We start from the raw sequence: 21,989 nt of genomic DNA, 5'->3' as shown, positions 1-21,989 counted from the left end.
AGATCTGACAAAAAATATGGAGTCACTAATAGCGCGTCTTCCCTTAAGGAGCAGCATTTGTATCTGTAAACAGACAGCAGCATCCTATACAGCTTGGCAAGGAATTAATGGACACATCTAAATTACTTGTGAATCGGCTGTAATCCAACATTCCAACATGCTTTTCTTTTTCTCTGCCTTAGAAAGAGCTGCGACCTCGTCTCTGCCAAATGAAGAAGGGCCCTAATGGGTACGGGTTCAACCTTCATAGTGACAAAACCAAGCCAGGCCAGTATGTCCGGGCCGTGGATCCGGACTCTCCAGCTGAAGCTGCCGGTCTGCAGCCCCAAGATCGTATTATTGAGGTATGCATTGTAAGGGTGCACTGAGGGTCTGAGCCCATGGGAGTGCATAAATTGGAGGCCGGATCATTCCAGCCAATCTGAAATTATGACACGTAGCAAAGGGATTGCAGAGGCTGAAATACTTTGGAATGACTCCTCTGCCTTCACTTTCTGTGATGTGTTCCTCTATGGCCAGACTCCAGTGTATGAAGCCATGGTTTGCTGTTAAAACAGTGAGTCATTATGAACTCCTCCCTGGACTCCTTCCTTCTCTTTCTGCTCTTCTCCCTCCACCTCATTTTCTAAACCTCTTTTTGGATCTAATGAGAACAGACCAGGGCATTAAACAAAAGTGTGCTCCTGGTTTGTGAATAACCTACAATTTCCTATTGAGAGTGGGGGGGGGGAGGGATAAAAGCAAAAGGCCATCAAAGTAGGCCATCTTGAGCTGCTTGGAGTCAAGGCAAAATATAAGTGTAATTAAGAACAAAGTCTAAAAATTTGCTTAGTCCTCATCTTTTGCTGAATGTAGGCGTTATATCAGGCATTGAGGAGAGCGGACATTTCTTCCTTGTTATATTTTTCATTCAGGCACAGACATATTTCTGACTTGTTGCCTGTCAGACATGCACAAAAAGCCATGTTAATCTCCCAGTGGTCAGCTACAAAACAAAAGTGAGGCAGTTTGTAGGTTGAGGGAAGTTTCTATTAGAACAAACAGTCTTCCAGCTCTTAAAGGAGCTCTGATTCTAATGATGTATTCATTGTATCATCTAGGTTGGGCTTAAATGTACCAGGTGAAATTCCCTGTAGCACCAAATAACATCCAGCGCCCAAGTCACATTTTAAGAAGTGCAATATTATCCACTTTGATATCAGTGATTTAGTCCTAAATCAGACTAGATATCATTTGTAAGAAGGACAGGAAGAATTCCTAACCATGGAGGCACCCTGATACAGTACTTGACTGGCGTCTCCTTTATAATCTTTTCCATTGGTAGGTGTGAAGACCTTTTTCTTCTCCCCAGCATTTGCAAAATTGTGTTTGGTTCTTTTGAGATCTTAGCTCTCTTACCTGGCCTACTGTTTTTGTTTTGGCTTCATATGCTGTACTGTTTTGGTTCTTTGCTTCTGGTTTCATCTCAGTTTTATGTGTTGTTTTTACCCATTGTTTTATTGTTTATGTGTTATATGTGTGCTGTCTTCGTGCATTGTTTCACTGTTTGAATGTTTTGTTTTGTTTTTAAAATGTACTGTACATTGTACAGAGAAATTTTGGGTGCCAAGCGGTCTAGACGTGCAGTAAGTATTAGTGATGAAGAGCTACCGATGAAAAACTTTTCAGCCAGATTGTGGGAATCAGATGCAAGCAGAATTCCATTATTGGGTCATTTCACTAAAAGGCTTGTGAACTGCTGAACTAGGGGGAAGACAAATGTATTAGTTGCCCTGGCACCAATTACAGCCAGATCTTTCATGCTGGAGCCGTTCAGGGATTAGCAGGCAAGCCAGCAAAACCTCATTAAAATCAGATTTTCCTGAAGCGATTAGCACAGGATTGCACCAGCCAAGCTGCCAGGTGTATGTGTGGCTGAGGAGGCACACAAGCTAGATTACAGGCCTGCAACAGGCACGTGACATTGTGTACAAACTGAGGGTGACACTATCTGGCACACACAGGCCTATGTGTAGTGTAAAAAGGCCCAAAGCCATATTTGTCATGTTGGGTTGAACTATGCTCATCTCACACCGTAACACACAGCTCTGCCCAGGGGTGAAACCAGCATCTACTGTAGTAGCTTTACATCTTGCACTAGAAAATGGAAGCTGATGTTGTGGCTAATTAGAGGTGCAAGCATTGTCCCATCCTGCCAACTTTTGCGTTTCTGTTCCGCTTGGAACCCATAAACCCTAAAGTTGTGTAGGGGGCAAGTCGGCAGCCATTCCCTCCTTTGCTTAACCTCGTGAACGGTGTGAGCTTAGTTCCTCCACAGAGGCACCCAACTGTATATATGCCTCGGCTGGGCAACTTCTGTTACTGTCCCCAGCAGGGCAGAGGGAGGAACATGAATGGGTTTCTGCACTAGTTAGGAGGAAGCCATCTTGGAGTTAAAGAAGGAAGGACGGATGGCAACAGCCACAGCTCTAATCAGTGAACTGGAGCTTATCAACTGCTGGATAGCTCACTAGTTTAGGTATCTGGCAGCAGAGCCAGAGGGTGGAAGTTCGATTCCCCACAGTGCCTCCTTGACAGTGGCTGGGCTCAGTGATCCATAGGGTCCCTTCCAGCACTGCAGTTCCAAGAGATCATCATTATCATTACTGTCTGTCTTAGCAAGCACTCTTTCTAACCCTTCTCCACCCTAATAGAGATACATGAGGGACTGTATGAGTTTATGGATTCACTTGGCCAACAGAATCAGCTGAATCTGCCTTAGCTTATAGGACAGAGCTGCCTTTAATCCTCTCCTTGGCCAGCAGCTTTTTAGAAATGTGGGGGTAACATTTCCCAGATCTTCTACCTCAGTTCTTTTAAAAGGAGATTCCATTTCTGACACACTATGCACACAGGGCATGTGCTTTACTACTAGAGTCATTTAAAAACTCAGTAGCTGTGTGGATCTCCTAACCACTTCTTCTGGCTGGACTAGGCATTGTTTACAGCCTACAGATCAGTGGCATGGAGAGTAAATCTGGCACCTTACTAGACAACTATGTTGCTATGGCATTAAACTGTGGAATGCAGTTCTGCCTGCAGTTCTGAAAATTGATAGTAGCCCAGTCTCTAATGAATGTCAAACAAAATAGGACTCTTTTAAAAAAACCTCTCAAGTTGCAGGTAGTGCAAGGGGCCTCAGAATCTAGCACTTTGGTTAGAGATGTGAAACACAGGTTCTGAGGATGTTACTGGACTAGAAGCCCCATCTTCCCCAGCCATCAGCTACACAGGCAAGAGTGAATGGAAGTTCTAATCCAGTGGCATTTCAGGACCGTGCATTCCCCACCCTGACTAAAACATTGAGTTCAAACTTCACACCTAGTAAGCCCGTTCTGTACCTTTCTTCGTAAAGTAAGTCAAATAGTGCCACATGCTTTGGATTTGTATATGCTGCTCATATGAAAAGTGCAATTGCATTGTGTGTTGTGTCCTGCCAAGTCACATCTGACTTATAGTAACCCTAATAGAGTTTTCAAGCTAAGTGAGTTATTTAAGGAGTGGCTTTACCACCGTCACACATATTCCACAAGCTGAGGAGGAATTCTGAGTCCCATTTCATTACTCTTTCTGCTATACCACATTGAGATTAGTAGAGGAACAAAGAGGAGCAATCCAGAGTTCCAGCCTATGTAAAAAGTCAGTACAGTGGTGCCTCGCTTAACTATTGCCTCATTAAACGCCGAAACCACGATATGACTGTTTTGCGATTGCTTTTATGATCGCAAAACGATGTTTTAATAGGCAAAATCCGCTTTGCGACAATCAGTTCCCTGCTTTGGGAACCGATTCTTCGCATTACGACGTTTTTAAAACCGCTGATGAGCGGCTTCAAAATGGCCGCCCGCTGTGTAAAATGGCTCCCCACTGTGTTTTTGGATGGATTCCTCGCTTTACAGGCACCAAAAATGGCTGCCCCTATGGAGGATCTTCTCTGGACGGTGAGTTTTTCAGCCCATTGGAACGCATTGAATGGGTTTTCAATGCGTTTCAATGGGATTTTTTATTTCGCTTAACGAGGATTTCGCTTTACAGCGATTTTACTGGAATAGATTATCTTTGTTAAGCGAGGCACCACTGTAATCACGTGTGTGTGTGTGTGTGTGTGTGTGTGTGTGTGTGTGTGTGTGTGTGTGTGTGTGTAAGGGATGTCTGTGGCCCTTCAGTTGTTGGTGAACTCCAAACCCCATCAGCCCAGCCAGCAGAGCCACTGGTCAGGAATTATGGTGGGAGTAGTCATAGTGGAGCAATATCTGGAGCAAGCCCAGGTCTCTCCCTGAGCATTAGCCTCTGCGTCATGGCAGGTCCACTTTGTTTCTGCTACTGTAGTCCGACCACATTCCTTCCCAAATTAACCTGCTGCATCATGCCAGGTACTGTGCCACAAAGACTAGTCACTAGGATGTGGTTTTGTTAACTTCATGCTCCCAGTGTGTGTTTTGCTTCCAAGAAACACAGAAACCTCAACCCTAGTGGCTCTGAATGATAAAATAATCTCCATCAGGCTCTTGTGGCCACATTTCCTTCATTCTTGAAACTTGATGGTGTAAAATCGATTCAACGCCAAACAGCTCAACTGTCCCTGTACCCAAAGAGCTGTTGCTCAGTAAGACAGCCTCAGGTCTTCAGAAGTCTAAGCCTTTCTTTTGATATCTTTTCAATCCATAGCTTTGCCGGTGGCCGTGCTTGCTGGAATATACAGGGAACTGGAGTACAGAAAATTAGTTTTCCAAGTTCTGCTTTAGACATGGAGACAGCTTAAATATTTGAGCTGTCTTCTGCACCCAGAAGTTGTACTATGGATGGAGATAGTCTTCTTGGAGAACTGTCGCACATGTGGACACTTGTGTCCTGCCTTTCCTCCATTGATCCTAAGACACTTTACATGGCTCCCCGTTCCCCTAATCTTTACTTCTCATAACAACCCTGTGAGGTAGATCAGCCTGAGAAAGTGAATGGTCCACGCACTTTGTGAGTTCCATGGCTCATTGTGGGTCTTGGACCTCGACCTCCCAAGTCCCCAGCTCAACATTCTGACCACTGCATCACACTGGCTAAACTCAGCTGTAGTCCTCAAAACATGTTCCCGGGTTCAGAATTCTTTAATGAATATGTACGTATGACTTTTAAGTGCTAGATCTTGAGGTTCTAGTAAAAAAAACACCCAAAACAAGGTAGATTTTGTAAGACTAAGGTTCTGCCCACCCTGGTCTAGATCCATCCCTTCTCCACATTCACCCAGAAAAATAGAAATGGGAAATGTCGCAAAACTCTAAGAGTATAGGAATGCTATCAGAAGCCCTGTTTGGTCATTGTTCAGTTGGGCTCTGCAAGTTCGCTTTTGAGGTCAGTGCTCTGGTGTCAGGAACTTGGACGAGCAGAAAGAAATTGAGTGTAGATGGACTTATGAGGTGGACTCATAAAGTGACTGCAGTACAGTAGGACCACAATAATTGCAGAGGATCAGTTCCAAGTCCTCCTCCCCCCCCCATGTGAAAAATGCAGAAGTATCAAATGCTAAACATTGCCACATCCTTTGGCTCCCTCTAACTCTGGGTTTTTAAAAAATTTATTATTCTCAGGTAGCAGAGAAGTAAATCAGTGGATACTGATTCTGCAGATAGGAGGGTCCTACTTGTAGTACTAAACAGCCCATGATACTGGCAGAAAAGATTGAGCCATGGTACCAGTTACAATTACTAATTGACAAAGAGATGACATGATATTTGCAATAGGGCAAGGAACTCTTACAAACTGGGAGCGGCATCTTTTTCCTGATGACTACGTATTTTGTGCTTCTTCCTAGAATGAGGGTGTGAACCTCTCTGTGCATGAAGAAAATAACTCAGGCTGGTTGGTGCTTGGGGGAGCATATCCTTGAAATGCTAGATCTCCCCCTTCGCACATCACTCATCTTTCCAAGCAGAGCAGCACACTGGGCACAACAGGAGTCCCAATGCCATATGTGATCTTTGAGCAGTGACCGGAGGTGGCAGAAGGATGCTGGAATCTGGGAGAATCTTCTTGCACCAATGGCTGAGGCTTTACAGAAGGGGGAGAGACTTCTGCCAGAGATCCATAGGACCTATGCTCTCTGAACGAGGTCTGGGGACTCAGCGTCTCCCTGCCCTGTTGTACAGTGCTGCATACATAGCATTGTAGTAGCTGGGCCATGTCTGATTGTTGTGGACCTGGTATCAGGACTGTTTTCTAAAGGAGCACGTTCTCCTGCCACTTGCCCAAATATATGCTGTATGTATCTATACTTCTTTGCTCAGTCTCAATTCATGCTGCTCTCCTAACAGGTGAATGGCATATGCATGGAAGGCAAGCAGCACGCGGACGTGGTTTCGGCCATAAGATCTGGTGGAGATGAGACCAAGCTGTTGGTGGTGGATGACTTAACGGATGAATTTTTCAAGAAGTGCAAAGTCATCCCTTCTGAAGCTCATCTCAAAGGTGAGACATCTGTTTGTGGTCTGGCACTTGATGACTATATTGTGCAAAAGGGGTTTGCAAGCATACAGGCAGAGGCGCTTGTAAACATGAGTGCCTTGGTTTCAAAGCATCCCAGCAAAACTGAGGTGAGCAGCATCCTGTCCATCTCGGTCCTGCAAGATATGTCATCTCCCCTTCCACCTTCTTCAGCCCTAAGGACCTAATGCTTCCCTTTGGGGCACAGAGAGGAGGGCTGGCAGCAACAGGCACTTCGCACACATCATTGAGGTGTCACTTCCTGCCAGTGATGGGGCCGGGGCTACCACTTCCAGAGTCCCTGGTGGGAAGCGGGCTCTGTGCAGAGTGAACCTGGTTTCAAATGCCTTTTGAGCTTCCTGGGAATGCTCAGGTCAAATGCCAGTGAAAAGCGTGAGCCCATGTGAGCATTTTACCAGTGTGTTCTCAAAAGGTTTGATTTCCATTGAGGACAATTAGTGCAATCGCCATGCATTCCTAATGGGTAGAAGTTGTGTCATTTTCCTTTTTAAAGGGAGATTCTTGGTTGAGCCCTGCAAGATCCCAGCAGGTGTTCTGGATTAACTTTGTCAAACAACAAAGAGCTTCTCATTCTGCATATATAGACATTAATATGAAATTGAATGGCCTTTCTTTAGAAAGCCAATCTTGGAGTGAGGGAGGATCCATGGGACTGGTCCCTGAATCTGGGCAGGTTCACATGGGAAGGGATGGGCCATTGGCGTGTGCTCAGAGGGAAGGAAAATGTGAGACCCCAGATATATTTAACTGGAGATGTTGGTGATGGAATCTGGGTCTCAGGTATGGCAGGTGTTCTGTTTCCTACCCACCCCGTTAGATGCTAATGCAAGTTTAGGCAACTGAATATCTTCTAGATGTTGTGGAATGCAGTTCCTGGAAGTCCCCCACTAGCGTGACCAATGGTAAAGGAATGTGGGGGCTGCAGGCCAAAATTTCTAGAGGATACTATGTTGCCAATCCCTGCTATTTCTGAATGCTCAGAAATAAAAATGCAAATCTCATCATTTGGTTTCTATTGCCAAGGCTAGGCATGGGATTTTGGGATTTTTCTTTTCCACCACAGCTACCAGAATTCACCTGGAATTCCTCCATCTAGAAATCTGGTAGCTTTAGGCAAAGGTTCCCAGAGGAATTACAGAATACATACCTGTTCTTGACCAGGGCTGGCCCTGCAATGAAGGCCATTAAAGCAGAGAAAAGGACATGAATGGAGCTTTCTGAGCTTCATGGGAACTGTGAAGCATTAAGGGGCTAGCAGGTTTTTTTTTGAGAGGCACCCTCTATAGTGAACAGAGACTACCATCCCCTAATGCCTTGCAGTGCTTAGGAACATAGAAAGCTCCACCAACATCCTTCCCTATGCTCAATGGCTTTGCTGCAGAGAGAGCCTTGTGTATCATGAAACTCTTCTATGCACTTGGAAAGTTTGGTTAAAGCTACCAGAATTCTAGGTGGAGGGTTTCCTGTGAAATCTGCTAGCTGTGGTGAAAACAAAACAAAAAATCCAAAATTGCAGTGCCTGTTTAAGATTCTAGATTTGGTTGCTCTGTGGGATAAATCTGGGTGATCAAAGACCCAGTGTCCAGATTACTGAAAGTATACAATTGTTCGTTTGGGCCATTCTTACGCTCAGATTTCCCTGCTTGATGTTTTGCTGGATCCAAACCCTCTGGAACAAGCGTGGGGAACATTTCATCCTCCAGATGTTGTGTAGTTCTCTCCTCAGTTGTAGTGCTCAGCTGTCTAAAGGAGCTGAAGTTCCCAAGAGTCAGGAGAAGTCCAGAAACTTTTGCTCTGCTATTTATTCCCAGTTGGGTATCAGTTATGCAAGGTCTTTTGAACTTCCGGCACCTGCTGTGGCATGCCTGTGGTGGCGAGTGGGTGGAGAACAATGAAGGAAGTGCTGTCGGAGTGATTAGTGTATCCGGAGTCTCATGAGCCACACAATAAGGAAGTAGAAGGGAATCTCTTAATTAATCCTGTTAACCTCCATGTTTTCCCCAAAATAGCCTATTGTTGTTGCTATAGTTAGTCCTTCAGCAGGTACACTTGGCCTGCAAATGGCTCCTTGGAGGCTATAACTATGGGAAAAGTATGCTCAGGTTGCCAAGCGAGCAGAGAGGGTCAAAGAGCCAGTGTTCCCTTTTCAGGAACCTGCCAAAACAAAACAAAAAAACAAAGCACCTACAGAAACTCAGTCTCATACAGCTTTGAAATGGGGCCCTTGCTTCTAGCCCCATAATCAATAGAGCAGAAGCAGTCCCCATGATTGCAAAATGTGGTTTGCAATGGTTGATGGTGCCAGGCAAAATTGCTCAAGTTGAGGCACACATTTATGGGGAGGGGAGCTGGGGTTACAGCACATGGCATGGGCTCCCTATTGCTCTTGTCTGAGACTAACTGCGTATTAAATCCTGTGAAATTAAAGACTAGGATCCAAGTTTGCTACCCCACCCCACCTCCCTATCCCTTATTTGTGTGTGTGCATTGTGCTTGTGATCGTCAACCTGAGGGGAGAACTGCACACACCACTGAAGAGCAGGGATAAAAATACTTATAATTAGAATAAGTGGATGAATTATATGTTCTATGGTTTATGTACATTACAAGATGCCTTTTTAGTTTGTGCCAAATTGGGTTGCATTGGTATTGAATCTGCTGCCTAATAACTTATCTCTCTGCATCCATGGGTGTGATGCCAATTTGCATTCATGCTTGCTGCCCTAATTCTGGACAGCAAGTTTTGGGGGCCACTCTGGAGACACAGCTGAGAGATCAGGATTAGAGATGGGGGTATTCGTATATGAATACCCCCCCCCCCCGCACAGGTGGGTGTAACAAGGGTCCACTCACCCATCCACCAGCGGCTCCACTCTCCCTTCAGTTGCTCTGGAGCTCCTGATCGACTATCCACTCCTGGCAGGAGGAGGGAAGATGAGTCTCCCAGCCCGGCTGATGAGTGGATAGCCAACCGGCAGCTCCGGAGCGATTGGAAGGAAGAGCGGAGCCAGTGCAGCGGATGGGTGAGTGGATGGTCCAGCCCCAGGGGGCCAGACCCTCATCATGTCCACCTGTGCTGGGGTATTCATATATGAATACGAATACCCCCCCCCCCATCTCTAGTCAGGATCTCTTCCATGGCTTCAGCTCTTTGTTTCTCTCTTTGGGTGAATGACTTGATCTCTTGATGTTCCACCACAACCTCACCTGCAGGATGCCTTGTGCTTCCTTCCACTACTGAGAGCTCTCTCTGTCTTAACCAGTCCTTCCTTGAAACCCTTTCCAGTTTCATACCAGCACACAGATGCTATGTGGCCAGCTGTGTCAAGGACCAGCACTGCTACTGAGGGGCCAGTGGGTACACTGTTGTTGCTATGTTTTGACACTGGCACTGTGGCTTCTGCCAGGCTTTGCACTGCAATGCAAAGTGTCTTGTGCTATAGCAGCGTTGTTGCCCTAATGGGGCATTTTTCCTGCACTGCAAACTCCATATTTAAAGTGGAGGGTTTTCTTTGTGATCAAAGGAGGAGGAAAAGGTTAAGTCCCCTCCTCACACATCTGCAGTGATTCAGGCAATTATTAACTCCTATCCTGTGTTTTTGTATCTATATCTTAAATGCTAAGACCTTCTCTGGTCTATTATAGGACTGCTGGATAGCCCAGTGGTTTATGATCCAGCTACGGAACCAAAGGTTGGCAGTTTGTTTCCCTGCTGTGCTTCCTTGACAGCGGCTGGACTCAGTATCCATAGGGTCCCTTCTAGCTCTGCAATTTGATGATGATGATGAGTTTAGCAGTCATAATCAGAAAGAGGGTCCACATAGGTTGTAGGAGATCTGAACGAGCAGAGAAACATAAAGGCTTGCCTAATACGGAATGGGGACATGTTTTCTCTTTCCCTTCATGTTGCAACACATATAGGTTGTATGAGTACCTCAGCTGCCCTTTCCTTGATCTCCTTTTCCTCTTTTGTGCCATTGGCAACTGTACCTCAGAATTATCTAAATAATAGATGCTACAACACAACTTGAACAGAGAGGTAGCAGGCTCTTTTGAGGATAAGTAATATAATATGTAAAATGGGATGGGTCAAAGGATGGGGGAAACGGCCTGATCCTGGTCTGCTGGTGCTGAGCTTTAATTTCCTGGTGGAGGTCATTCCTTTTGTATTGCAGTTGAGTTTCTATAAAGATACCTACGATTGCATTATGATGTAGAAACTTTAGAACAGATATTCATAGAGCTACGTATTATATATTGGCTGAAATTTAACATTGGATGAGGTTTGCTTAAACCAATTAAAATCAATGGATGCATTTATGTATATACTTATATGTGGGGGTTGAGGGAGAGAAAGAAAACAAATGGCATTATGGCAACTGAAGATAAAATATTGCTAGAGCAACAGCAAAACTAGGTATAGGATATGCAAACAGAACTAGCACGATTCATGCCAAATTGTTGTCCAAAAAAAAATAATAATAGCATTCCATGTGGACTCAAGTAAAGCAGAATGTTTAGGAATGGAACTTCTAGTTGTGGTATAAGTAGTTAATTGGAAGGATAATGAAAAATTTGGCTACAAAGATCCTAGGACTCCTGGCATGTATCAACTGGTTTGGGTTGGTATGTATGGGAAGGGGCTGAGTCATTCTTACTGGAGCCCCCCTTTAAAAAAAAAATGCATTGCATTTCTTTCCAGCTTTTCTATTAGAAATAGTGACTCTGTGAAGGGGCAGCTGCTGGAATATGCCAAGGGAGGTCACTGCTGCATGAGAGAACTAGTATTCCTGCTATAAACCAAACCTCCAGACTTGTGTGACTCGCTACAGAAGCCCCTAAATAGAATTATCTTTGTAGAGTAGAAGGATAAAACTAGATCACCTGCAACAAGCTTTGTTGCTTTGTGACTGCCTTAGGAGTTAACGCTGCTCCGATTTATAACTGGTGGTTGGTAGTGGCTCCCAACCTCTTGCCTTGGGCGACAGGCTAACCAGGCTCCTGCTCGCTCCGTGCCAAAGATGAAACCCAGAACACGGGACTCTCCAGTCTTCTTCAACTTTGGCTAAGCTACAGCCACCTTCCTGCCTGGCACTGCCGTTTGCGGTAGCTCTTACTGGAGCCAAGCAAAGTGATCGTTGGCACTCCTGAAAATGGAGTGAATGGTGTGATGTTTCCTGTCGATGCCCCTCCCTCTTTTCTGATGTGTGAGGGCAGCTCCCCTCTCTGTCCTTGTGATGTTTCATAGAGCTAAGGAAGGTGTCTGGGTGCCCCCTGAGATCTGGTCCAGTGGAAAGTCTTGGGCTTGGAATTGGGGAGGTCCGACCTAAAATCTCCATTTTGCTGTGAATCTCACTGGATAAATTTCTGGGCCGACCTCTCCCTCCTTCCCCCCCTTCCTCCCAGCCCTACCTCACACAGTTGTTGTGTATGTAGATAATGTGTGAGGGGGTGAGGTCACATTTGAAAGGAAGGGTAGGTTTTTTAAAAAAATGTTGGTCATAACTATGTGGGCAGGATTAACTGTATGGATCTTTCTGTCCTGTCACTACCTCATGACAAGAGGCAGCCAAGCAACCCCGTGGCGGGTTACTGCCTGCATGATCCTGGTGTTCACATCCACCCATTCAAGGAACCGATGAGGATATTGCCATAGGGAAATCGCTGCTGGCAGGGCATAGAGGTGGCTCTTATCGGGGTGACTGGCTTGGCAGACCCAGGAGGTTACGGCAGCTCTTCTTGTTTCAGGCGGCAGGCAATTAGAAGAGGGATATGCTAATTAGCAAAAAGGCTGTCCAAATCCAGTTGAAAGAAACAGATTTCACTAACTGCATGTTTTTTGTTCTGGTTTCCCTCCTCAGGTCTGTTGCCAGAGCCAGTTGCCAATGGTGATGTGGAGAAGGTAACGCTCCTGCCAAGGGCCTGCTTCATCTGTGGGCCTCCTCTGTTGTGTTAGGGCCACTTTTAACATTGCAGCTTTGTTTTCCTTTCTCTTCTCCCCACCAACCCAATCCCTGCAGGGAAAAAGCATACCCTGTGCATACAGATTTCTGGGTGGCTATTATGTCCTGTCTTTATGGGGGGGGGGTAGGAAGTTGTAATTGGCTTCCTGGGGCATCTACACAAGAAAGCTCATGAGTGTTTTGTATGGCAAGATCCTCTTCATACCCTTTTAATGTCCCTTGTTCTTTCCTTGTTCAGAAACCCTAAAGAAGAGAGACATGCTAAGAGCAGCCCTGCTGGAGTGTAGCGTCTCCCTCCTAACCCCCGGCCAGAAGGAGACGGAGCATCTTGTTGTCTTCCTTGTTCTTGTTTTTTGTGCTGCGGAGCAAAGCCAGCCTCTCAGCAGCCGAGGAGGGGAGAGGGAAAGCTCTCATGGCCTGCCACTCATTTCAAGGCCTGCCTCTTGTCACAGAACAGAATGGCCCATTCTTCACCCTGTGGGTGGAATCTCACAACCCAGGCTGCTGATCCAAAAGGCCATGTTACTTCCAGTCTGCTTTGAAAAAACAAAACCTAATGAAACGCAGAGCGGAAAGGAAGCCTCATTAGTACCTCAAAAGAAGGGCAAGAGGGAGCATGAATTTTAATATATATTAAGGGACAGTGCACGGCTGTTCTCAGAGGAACTTTAAACCAAGCAGATCCAGATAGGTCCATGCCAGCTCTTTTTTTTCCATTTAAGTTAAACAATAATCTGAAAACCAGTTTAGTATTAATCTGGGAACATCTTCACAATGTGTATGTGTTGTACCATGAAGTGATAAATTTGACTTCCATGGAATATGAAACAGCAATCATTTTTCAGAACCATTCATTGTTCACATATTCCCTACCCCACCCCCAATGAACAGAGATAGAATCAAAAACTGTAAAAGATTCTGAGACGGAAATGAGTTAGGCTTCCAGTCTCATGCTTACCATTTCTTTCCTGTATGGATCAACCCATACTGTAGCATGCCTTGTGCCTCTGTCTCTTGTGGTGTAAAACGGTGGTGTTAGTACAGTTCTATCAGATTTCATTAGTTTGTGCCTCAGTTTTCGGTTAACCGCAGCTTTCTAGGTCATCCAAACCTGGGTCAATTGTGATTAATGTAAACTATGGTTGGTAGAAACAGGTGGCTATCAGACCACATCTAATGAAACTGGGCCTTTTTCATTTTACTGTTGTTCAGATAAACCAAAATGCTCAGTTCAAATGATTTGCTGAACTGTGGTTAATCAAAAAATGGAAAGAGAAATTGAAAGTGGGGAAGAATATGAGCCTGAGGGAGACTTGGTTCATTTTTGCAACCCTAAACAAAGGCTGAAATCCAATCACATAAAGTTACACCATGCAAGGCTGATGATGTCATCAGCTACAGATGTTTCGGGGGGGAGGATTAAAACTTTCTATTCCACCCCTCCAACCCCAACCCCCAGATTCCAAGGCTCCCTTGGGGCTCCTTTCATCCCATGGAAGCTTTTGAGGGCTGCATGATAAAGAAAGTCTTTAATGCCCAGTCCTGGTGACAGCATTTTTCAGACATTAAAGACTCCCCATCCTAAGCCCTCCCCCCAAAGTCTTCTGGAGGGTAAAAGGACATGCTAAAGGAACCTCAGAACCAGGGGGAGATGGGAGACTTTTAATTCCACTCACCAACCCCATGGCTGCAGCTGATGATGTCATTGAGCAGCATAAAGTTGCACAACAAGAAGTTAGCTAATATTTTGCAATGGCTTTCGGAAATGATAGTTGAAGTAGCAGTTCTCCCAGTTGATTGAAGACAACTTGCACAGACCTGGGCATAGGAAGCTTAAAGGTGAGACCATCTGTCTCAACTTCCTTATGTCACCTCCCAGTCCTTTTCATTAGGTTCTGAGCTCCTAGCTCTTCATAAGAGTATTTTTTTCAAAAAAATTGATAACACTTCAGAGTTGCTTCAGACAAAAATGATTTTCTAAACAGCTATTGTAATGTTTTGAGGTTTGTTTGTTTTGTTTTGTTTGTCATTTATCTTTGGCTGGTCATCAGCTGTTCTCTGCATGTCAGACATGACCTCTTCCTGTATCATTGTCCCTGGGTAACTCTAGGCTGATTAGAGAGTTATCTATCAACTGTTGAGTGATGGCCAGACATTAATCGCTCAGGAGATGTAGGTTTCAGATGTGCTGACACTTTATCTCATGTTTTCAGCTGCATTCCAAAGAAACCTGCAGATTGTCTTTTTAAAAAGTATTTAAAGAAAGCCCTGGAAAGTCTTATTGGTAGTGTCCAAGTAGCTATTTCTCCATGGACCTCCAAATAACTGCTTTTGTGCAAGAAATGCACTTTTTTGTTTTCCATTTGATAAATGTGAGTCTCAAAGCACTTCTAAAGATGGTGCTGTTATTTCAACAGTCTCAGAAAAGGAGGAGGGAATGAATTATAAAGAAATTATGTTCTGCCCCTGATTTGAGTTTGCAGCTGAGAAGGAAAATTAGTGATGTGTTCCCTGTGCACAGGGATCAACCATAATGTGTGTGTGTGGGGGGGGGGGGAACAGCAGGAGCTGTTCACTTGTGGACTCAGATAGCTGGCTCTATTCTAGCCATGGTCTTAAAGCACAGAGGAGCTCATGGCTGTAAAGCTAAAGATGATTGGAGGGTCCTGCGCTGATCTCTCTGAGATACTCTACCCCCTCTTGTGTGTGCTAGAGAGGGATGGAGCACCACTGTTATTTAATCCTTCTCAGGGATGAAAAAGGCCTGAACATTCTGCTTATCGTGTTCCCTGAGGCCAGTCAGCAGATTACATGATACAAGTGCTTTTCCTATGCTGCTCTTGCCTTCTGCCCTTTAGAGGAAGAGGCAAACTGGAGCCAATGTTCCCTATATCTGGCCAATGTACAATGAGAAAATGATGCTCCGGTCTTCCTTCCTCTTGTTTCTTTTATATGAAGTCCTCCCAAGTGGCTTTTATTGGGTGCTCCTTCTAGGCGGTGATACCCTGGACAATCCTGCTGTCCGTGTTGGCATTCTGGCTTCTCCCCTAAAAACCGGTCTGTTTCCACCTGAGAACCTGGAAAACACATTCAGTGTTTGTGTTAGTAATGGAGGGAGGGGAGATCCAGTTGTGAGCATGGTTCAGCTTGTCTCATCATCATCTTGCCAATTTAAGACACATTGCAAGCTGATCCGCACAGAACCCTACACTATCTTCCCTGGACCTTCTTGCTCCATGGAAGGTACAAGGGGGGGGGAACCCACCTCAACTTTCACAGGATTGTGAAAATTGTGACAGTTATAAGTAGATGGGATGCTTAAAATGCAATGAGGTAAAATTATCTTCTCTCCCCCACCCCCATTTCCATTTTCCCAGCACATTGAATAAAAGCCAGATGCGGAGTGCTTTCAAAATCTGTTTTGAATGACATTGTTAGCAGGCTGTGCAGTTGTAATCATCTCCTGCTGGCAGGCTTCCCATAGGCAGCTCTTTGGCCACAGTATGACTCTTGCCCTTCATGTGCCATTGGACAGATCCAACAAGGTTCTTCTTAAGTTCTTAACCTTGCTATGTGATGGTAATGCTCTGATTTCCAGGGGCATCTCCCTTTGTTGTGAAAAAAAATCAAACCATATTGACAAAATGCAAATACAAAGGGAAGGAGCCAAGAGATTTGTTGTGATCACTTTGTATTCTCGTCAATTTATGGCAATGGTTTCCAAACTCTGAACTGCAGATGTTTATGGATGCTAATCTCCCAGAAGTCTTGAACACTAGCTGTGCTCGCTAGACTTTCTGTAGGTTCCTAGGAATGGTGGTGGGTTCCAGGAGGCAACTGGCACAGTTGTGGTCAGTAGAAGACACAACATCTGGAGCCCTAAGTTTGGAAATGATTGGTTTATGGATCATGGATCTCATCAGCTAAAAGTAGAGCTGGGCACATTCCTGAATTCCATTTGCTTTTTCTAATCCATTCTTCTTGGGAATGACAGGATGTCCCCCTGTAACATCATTCCCATTGACTGAAGGCTGACCCATGAATATCCAGTTGTGTCACTGGCTCTGTCTGACATTCATCTCTGCTCATTGTTGCTTGATGTGCCTTCTGCAGACCAGTTACTACTGGAACCCAACACCATTCTTAAAACATTTTTAAAGCAGTTGTTCAGTGCAGCTGCTTGTCTTTCTTGAATGTTAAACTGGTAGTTCAGAAATGTAAAAATCATAAAGCTCTCACTCATCTTGATGTTCAGCCGGACTGACTATTCTAGGGTCATTCCTAGCTGAGAGATGATGAAGCTGAGATCTGAGAGACTGATACAATTGAGAATTTGAAGTGTATGAAATATCTAATTCATCTGCTGGACTCTTCTGTGTTTCTGAGAGTGCCTGGCAAGCTGACCTAACAAGAAGAGGTCAGTGTGTAAGCTGAGAGTTCACACCTTCAACTCATCACCTGTTATTGATCATTTCAAAGAAAGGATTGAGCAAGGATGAATTCTTCTCTTGATTATTTTCATCAAAGAGCATATCAAAACCACCCATCTAGGGCTCTAATGCAGACATTCTCAATGGGGTGGGATATGACCCCCTGGGGGAATTTAGTACATTTGAAGGGGACACAAACTGGGCACAGTTCTTCACATAACTAAAAGGTTTATTATGTGACTTATACAATCCTGATTTTGCCTATATTGTGTTAATGGCCATGCCCAAAAAATGGTTGTGAATGGATGGTCTAATTCTCCATCTATAATCCTTGAAGTCAGCCTGCTTCTTTCCTCACATAGTTATACAGATTTTACAGTGTGAATGGCAGCAGGTCAGGAAGCTGCCTTTTATCCTGAGGGAACATTAAAGGACCTTAAGATATTGCTGTCTAAAATCCCATTTCCTTGTATAAGGCAACCCTTTCTTGTAGCCACTTGGAACTTTTACTCTTTTGTTCTTTTGAATTTTTTTTTCTTTGCTTCTTTTTAATTAATTACAAAAATCCTTTCAAGCAGCTGTCTGGATTTTTGACTGAGAGGTTTAACGGTACTAAACCCAGATTGTCCCCCCCCCCCCCCGTATTTGCATGTGGGAGTGGTGGCAGCTACCTTGCATGGTTGATGCACTAGTTCTGAGTGCCTAACCTTGGGAATTTATTTATATTTTGTATTAAATCCCCTGGAGCACCTCTGAGTCTGGGAGACTGGGGTGTTGGGAGGAATACAGTTCCTGTCAAACTTTCATAGTCTTCACCATGTCTGACTCTTCCTGGGCTCTCTCTCTCCTCAGGATGAGCGAGAGCAGGTTGGCTAAATGGTTACAAAGAGGAAAGCTTGAGTGGGGAACTGTGAGAAGGACCAGCTTCTATACGGCCAAAGCTGCATTCCCTCACTCTTGCCGAATGGGTAGGAGGAAGAACATTTCTTTTATCGTTAAAATATGTGAACTGTCTAGAATGGCAGGGAAATATGTCCCCAAATTTTGTGTTTTGCTTCAGTGTATTTCCATTTTATATGATATCCCTGCCTGTTATTTATATAGCACTTTTTCCCTCTTGTTTCGTATTTCTCTTTCCTAGGAGAATAATAGAGACGACCAGCCAGAACCTGTTCCTGAAAGTCCTTCTACCCCAGTGCATATGTTTGTTTCTCCAACTCCAAATGAGTCTCACAATGAGGTATGTAGGCAGCTGAGAGTGGGCACAATGGGAATGGCAAGTAGCAGCGTCGGAGGGGGATATGTGCACAAAACAGAGGTGGTCAAAGGGCAGTCCTCCAGATATTTTTGGACTACAGCTCCCATCTTTTTGCACTCGAGACTTCGGGAAGGTAATCCTGATGGGAGTTGCAGTCTGGTAGCCTTCGAAGATACCAATGCTCCTTGCAGTCAGACTCTGTCAAGGCCAACCAACATAGGTACAGTTTTCAGTGATGTAAAACTAGACTCCAGCTTCTTTAGCAGAAGGAGCAACAGCCACTCACAACAATGCAATCCAGTCAAAACCGCTGTTTCTTTTGCTGGCCTGTGGGAAAGGCTAATGGCCATTCCCACACTACTGTTGTTCATACTTTGTAAAAAGGAGGTGCATGAGCTTAATGCTGTCATGTATTTAATGTGAAGGGGGGGGGGAAATACAGAAATTTAGAACCCTTTCGCTGAGTGTGCCTCCCAGTCTTCATCTCCTTGCCTATCTGCAACCCAGTTTTTGCTGGCAGCGTGTGAAAATGCAAGCATTCCAGGAAGAAGGAATCATGCAACTTCTGGTAGATGTAACTTATTAACACAGGTCATGTGTTCTAAGTATAGCATTTCAGCTTGGTTGAGTTCTGTGGTGCTTTTGACTGTTCAAGCCTGGTTACGAATCTTTTAACCAGCAACAAATCTTGGTTCACCTTCTGTAGAACCTCACCATGGTCTTTCTTTATAAAAGAAACCCTTAGTGAGACTCAAAATAGGAAAGTCCACCCCAATACCTGCATGGGACTTTCCTAGATTACATGCCAGTGACTTTGGCAACTGCATAAATGTGCTTTGTGTGTACATTTGTATTGTCTCCCTTTTTAAAAATTCTTTTGTTTCTGGAGGGAAAGCTCCGTGCGTGGTCAGGTGCTTTATATCAAGGGAATAGAAGGAGAAGGGTACAAAGGGTGGTGGCTAGGATGGTCTTGAAAATATGTTTATGTAAACTCCGGCAAGACTTTCTGGCTTCCCTTGGTGTTAGAATGTGCACACAAGGCCTGCTGAACAGTACAATTCCCTTCTGGGGTATGTGTATATAGAGCCAGAAAGGTAGTAAGAACGTGTTAGGCATGGTAGGGAAGGGAAGGTGTATGTTGCTGAAGCTTAAAGCAAGAAACAATAGTCTGTCATTGAGTCTTGGGTGAGGACATAAGCTGGGTTTAGGTAGGAAAAGCAGAGTTTCACTTTGGCCATGTCCTCTATTCTGTCTTTGTCCTCTTGTCATCCATACAGCTCAACTCTCAAGAGAAGGAAGAAACACGCAGCTCCACCTCCGATTCAGTTCTTGACTTGGACATCCCACTGGCTGTGGCCAAGGAACGTGCCCACCAGAAGCGCACCAGCAAAAGGGCGCCACAGATGGACTGGAGCAAGAAAAATGAACTCTTTAGCAACCTCTGAAGTGCCCCCTCCCCCCAAGCTGGGAGGAGGTGGAAGGGCAATGTCAGAAAATCCGGCCAGGTTATCTTCCTTGGCTTTCACTTAAGTCTCCATTTTCCCGGGAGGTGGGGTGGGTTATTTTTATTCTCTCCCTCCTACCCCCCCCCATGTACACCCTTTCCCCTCTCTCAACCTGGAGGACCAGGGTACAAGATCTTGTGTTGCCCTGTGTCACCCGGAGGAAGACCCTGTGGCATGTCAACGACTCCTGTGCAATTCTGGAGAAGCGATTGTATTTTTTTAAAAAGAGTGACGAGACATTTTTCTACACCATTTCTAAAGCATTGAATAGGCTTCCTGTGAGTTGTGTTGAGGGGACTGATGGATCTGCAAGTCTGAAACAATTTTGGGCCCATGACAGAGGGCTGCTGCTACTGCCCAGGTGATTTCTCAGAGGAGAAGCACGCTTATTTCTCTCTCTGTGTGTGTCTCTCTCTCTGTCTCTTTCTCTCTCTTCCCCCCCCCCCCCAATGTAACATGATTTCTAGTGAAAGTGTATGATCAGAGCAAGGTTCTGAGATGGCACAGTTGGCACCTTAAAGAGGGCACGGTGGGGTGCTTAGCACTGAAAGGTCATTGGCTCCTAGGGTACCAGAACCTTGACACCTAAAATAGTTAATTAATCTTGGGTGACTCATGCGAGAGGAAAAAAAATCCTATTTAGATACTGTTCTAGAGCAAGTCTTTTAAAGAGTGTAGCTTTAGATTTGAATTGTGTTCTCAGCCATCCTGATTTGACTGTCAATAAACATTTGTCTGTTAGTTAATGTCCATTTAAAAAAAATCATTTCCTGCTAACTGGAGACATCCATCCCTGGCAGTCCATCCTTTCCCCCATCCCCACCCACCCAAGCTGGCAAATGATCATAGAGTGTTTATGGGTCCAGAACCAGAATAGATATCTTGTTTTGCCTGCCTTGGAGGCTTTGGGAGGAGTGGGAAGAGCAGCTTCGGGAAACTGTTTTGGCTCTAAGCCTGCCTGGATTGTTCCTGTTTGGGGCCAGAAGTCAGGTTCAAAGTTTAACAGAGGGACAGAAAGAGTCTCAAGAAGATTATGTGTGTTCAGTTTGTTCCTGGAGGTGAATGGAGCCGAAGAGTGATTTTGGTAATGATGCTTAATTAACTGTTTATCTGTAAACTTGTGTCACTATCAGAAATGTTTTCTAATTATAGATCTCTCTCCTATGTCTGTATATGTCATGGAAATCATTCCATCGCCACCCAGTCCCTGATTAATGTTTGTCATGTCAATTGCAAGAGAAGAAAAACTGTTTCCTTAAGGGAAAAAAAACTGTCTTGTTCTGTGTGGTGATTTCATATTTTAAAATCTGTGTAAAGTCTAGAGCTTGTGGGAAAGTTCAACTCAGTGTATGACCCAGGCAGTCCCCACTTCCTGGACTGACAACCTAGCTGAGCCCACCATAAGAGTTGCTAAATTCATTGCTAGAAAATGTCCAATGTGAACAGAAGGCCTTACTGTGTCGTTCCATCTTTCACCCCCACCCCGACAGTGCAGAGGCACCACCTGGGACAGCTACAGACTCTTGTGCAGGTGGTTCTCCTTGCATGAAAGCAATACAGAGGCAATGAGAGAATGAGGATGAATCTTCTAGCTGAACCCCATCATCATTGCTGGTCTAGGAGTGGAAAGTGATTATCTGAAGGAAACCACTCTGTCTGTTTAGGGTCTCCTCGTTTTTTTGGAAAATTGGAAAACCAGAGTTTTTAAAATCATGAGGACTATCTTCCACATGGATATGGCGCTTTGCTCTGAAGACAGACATTTCCCCCCTTCCTTCCTAGAATGGGGAAGGAGGGGACAGTAAGGTGCATATTCCTCATTCTAATGCTCTTTTTTCCTATGCAGAATTGAATATATCATCATCTTAGAACTGCAGTGCTGGAAGGGACCCTATGAATTATTAAATCCAGCCCCTGTCAAGGAGGCCCAGTGGGGAATCGAACTCCCAGCCTCTAAACCACTGAGCTATCTGTGTTGATGGGGGGAGTTTAGGATGAGAATGCACATGATGCGTTATGGTGGGCGGGAGATAATTGCCATTCTCTCAATCGGGTGCATCAGAACTTGCTTTGCGCTGTGCCTTATGGCCTTATTAGGCAAAGTTAACCATCCTCACTGAAACCTGAGGGTCGAACTGGTGGGGACTTGCGTAGCTAGTCCACTCCACTGATTCAGTGGGCCTACTCTAGTTGCAGCTTACCACTGGATTTCAGTCATTGTTACAGCAGTGGAAAAAGATCACTTCTGCATTGCGAGGGGAAGAGCTGAAAATGTAATCTCTCTCCGTAAAGCTTAAGG

At 44.8% G+C, this 21,989-nt stretch overlaps 1 protein-coding gene across 1 annotated transcript in view; it reads left to right on the top strand.

Moving 5' to 3' along the window:
- The window catches only part of NHERF1 (NHERF family PDZ scaffold protein 1), a 58,313-nt gene extending 37,376 nt beyond the window's left edge, over positions 1-20,937 (top strand). Inside the window, exons 2-6 of the mRNA XM_020806274.3 lie at positions 183-344; positions 6,345-6,498; positions 12,396-12,436; positions 18,069-18,167; positions 19,463-20,937. Of these exons, the coding sequence (XP_020661933.3) occupies positions 183-344; positions 6,345-6,498; positions 12,396-12,436; positions 18,069-18,167; positions 19,463-19,630 (624 nt within the window). The 3' untranslated portion in view covers positions 19,631-20,937. The remainder of the gene's footprint in view (positions 1-182; positions 345-6,344; positions 6,499-12,395; positions 12,437-18,068; positions 18,168-19,462) is intronic.
- The last annotated feature ends 1,052 nt before the right edge of the window (positions 20,938-21,989 follow it).

Source organism: Pogona vitticeps, chromosome 2 (genome assembly GCF_051106095.1).
Source record: "Pogona vitticeps strain Pit_001003342236 chromosome 2, PviZW2.1, whole genome shotgun sequence".
Classification (NCBI taxonomy): Eukaryota; Metazoa; Chordata; class Lepidosauria; order Squamata; family Agamidae; genus Pogona; species Pogona vitticeps.
Note: the sequence above shows the minus strand (reverse complement) of the source record. Positions and strands in the feature narration are given on the sequence as shown.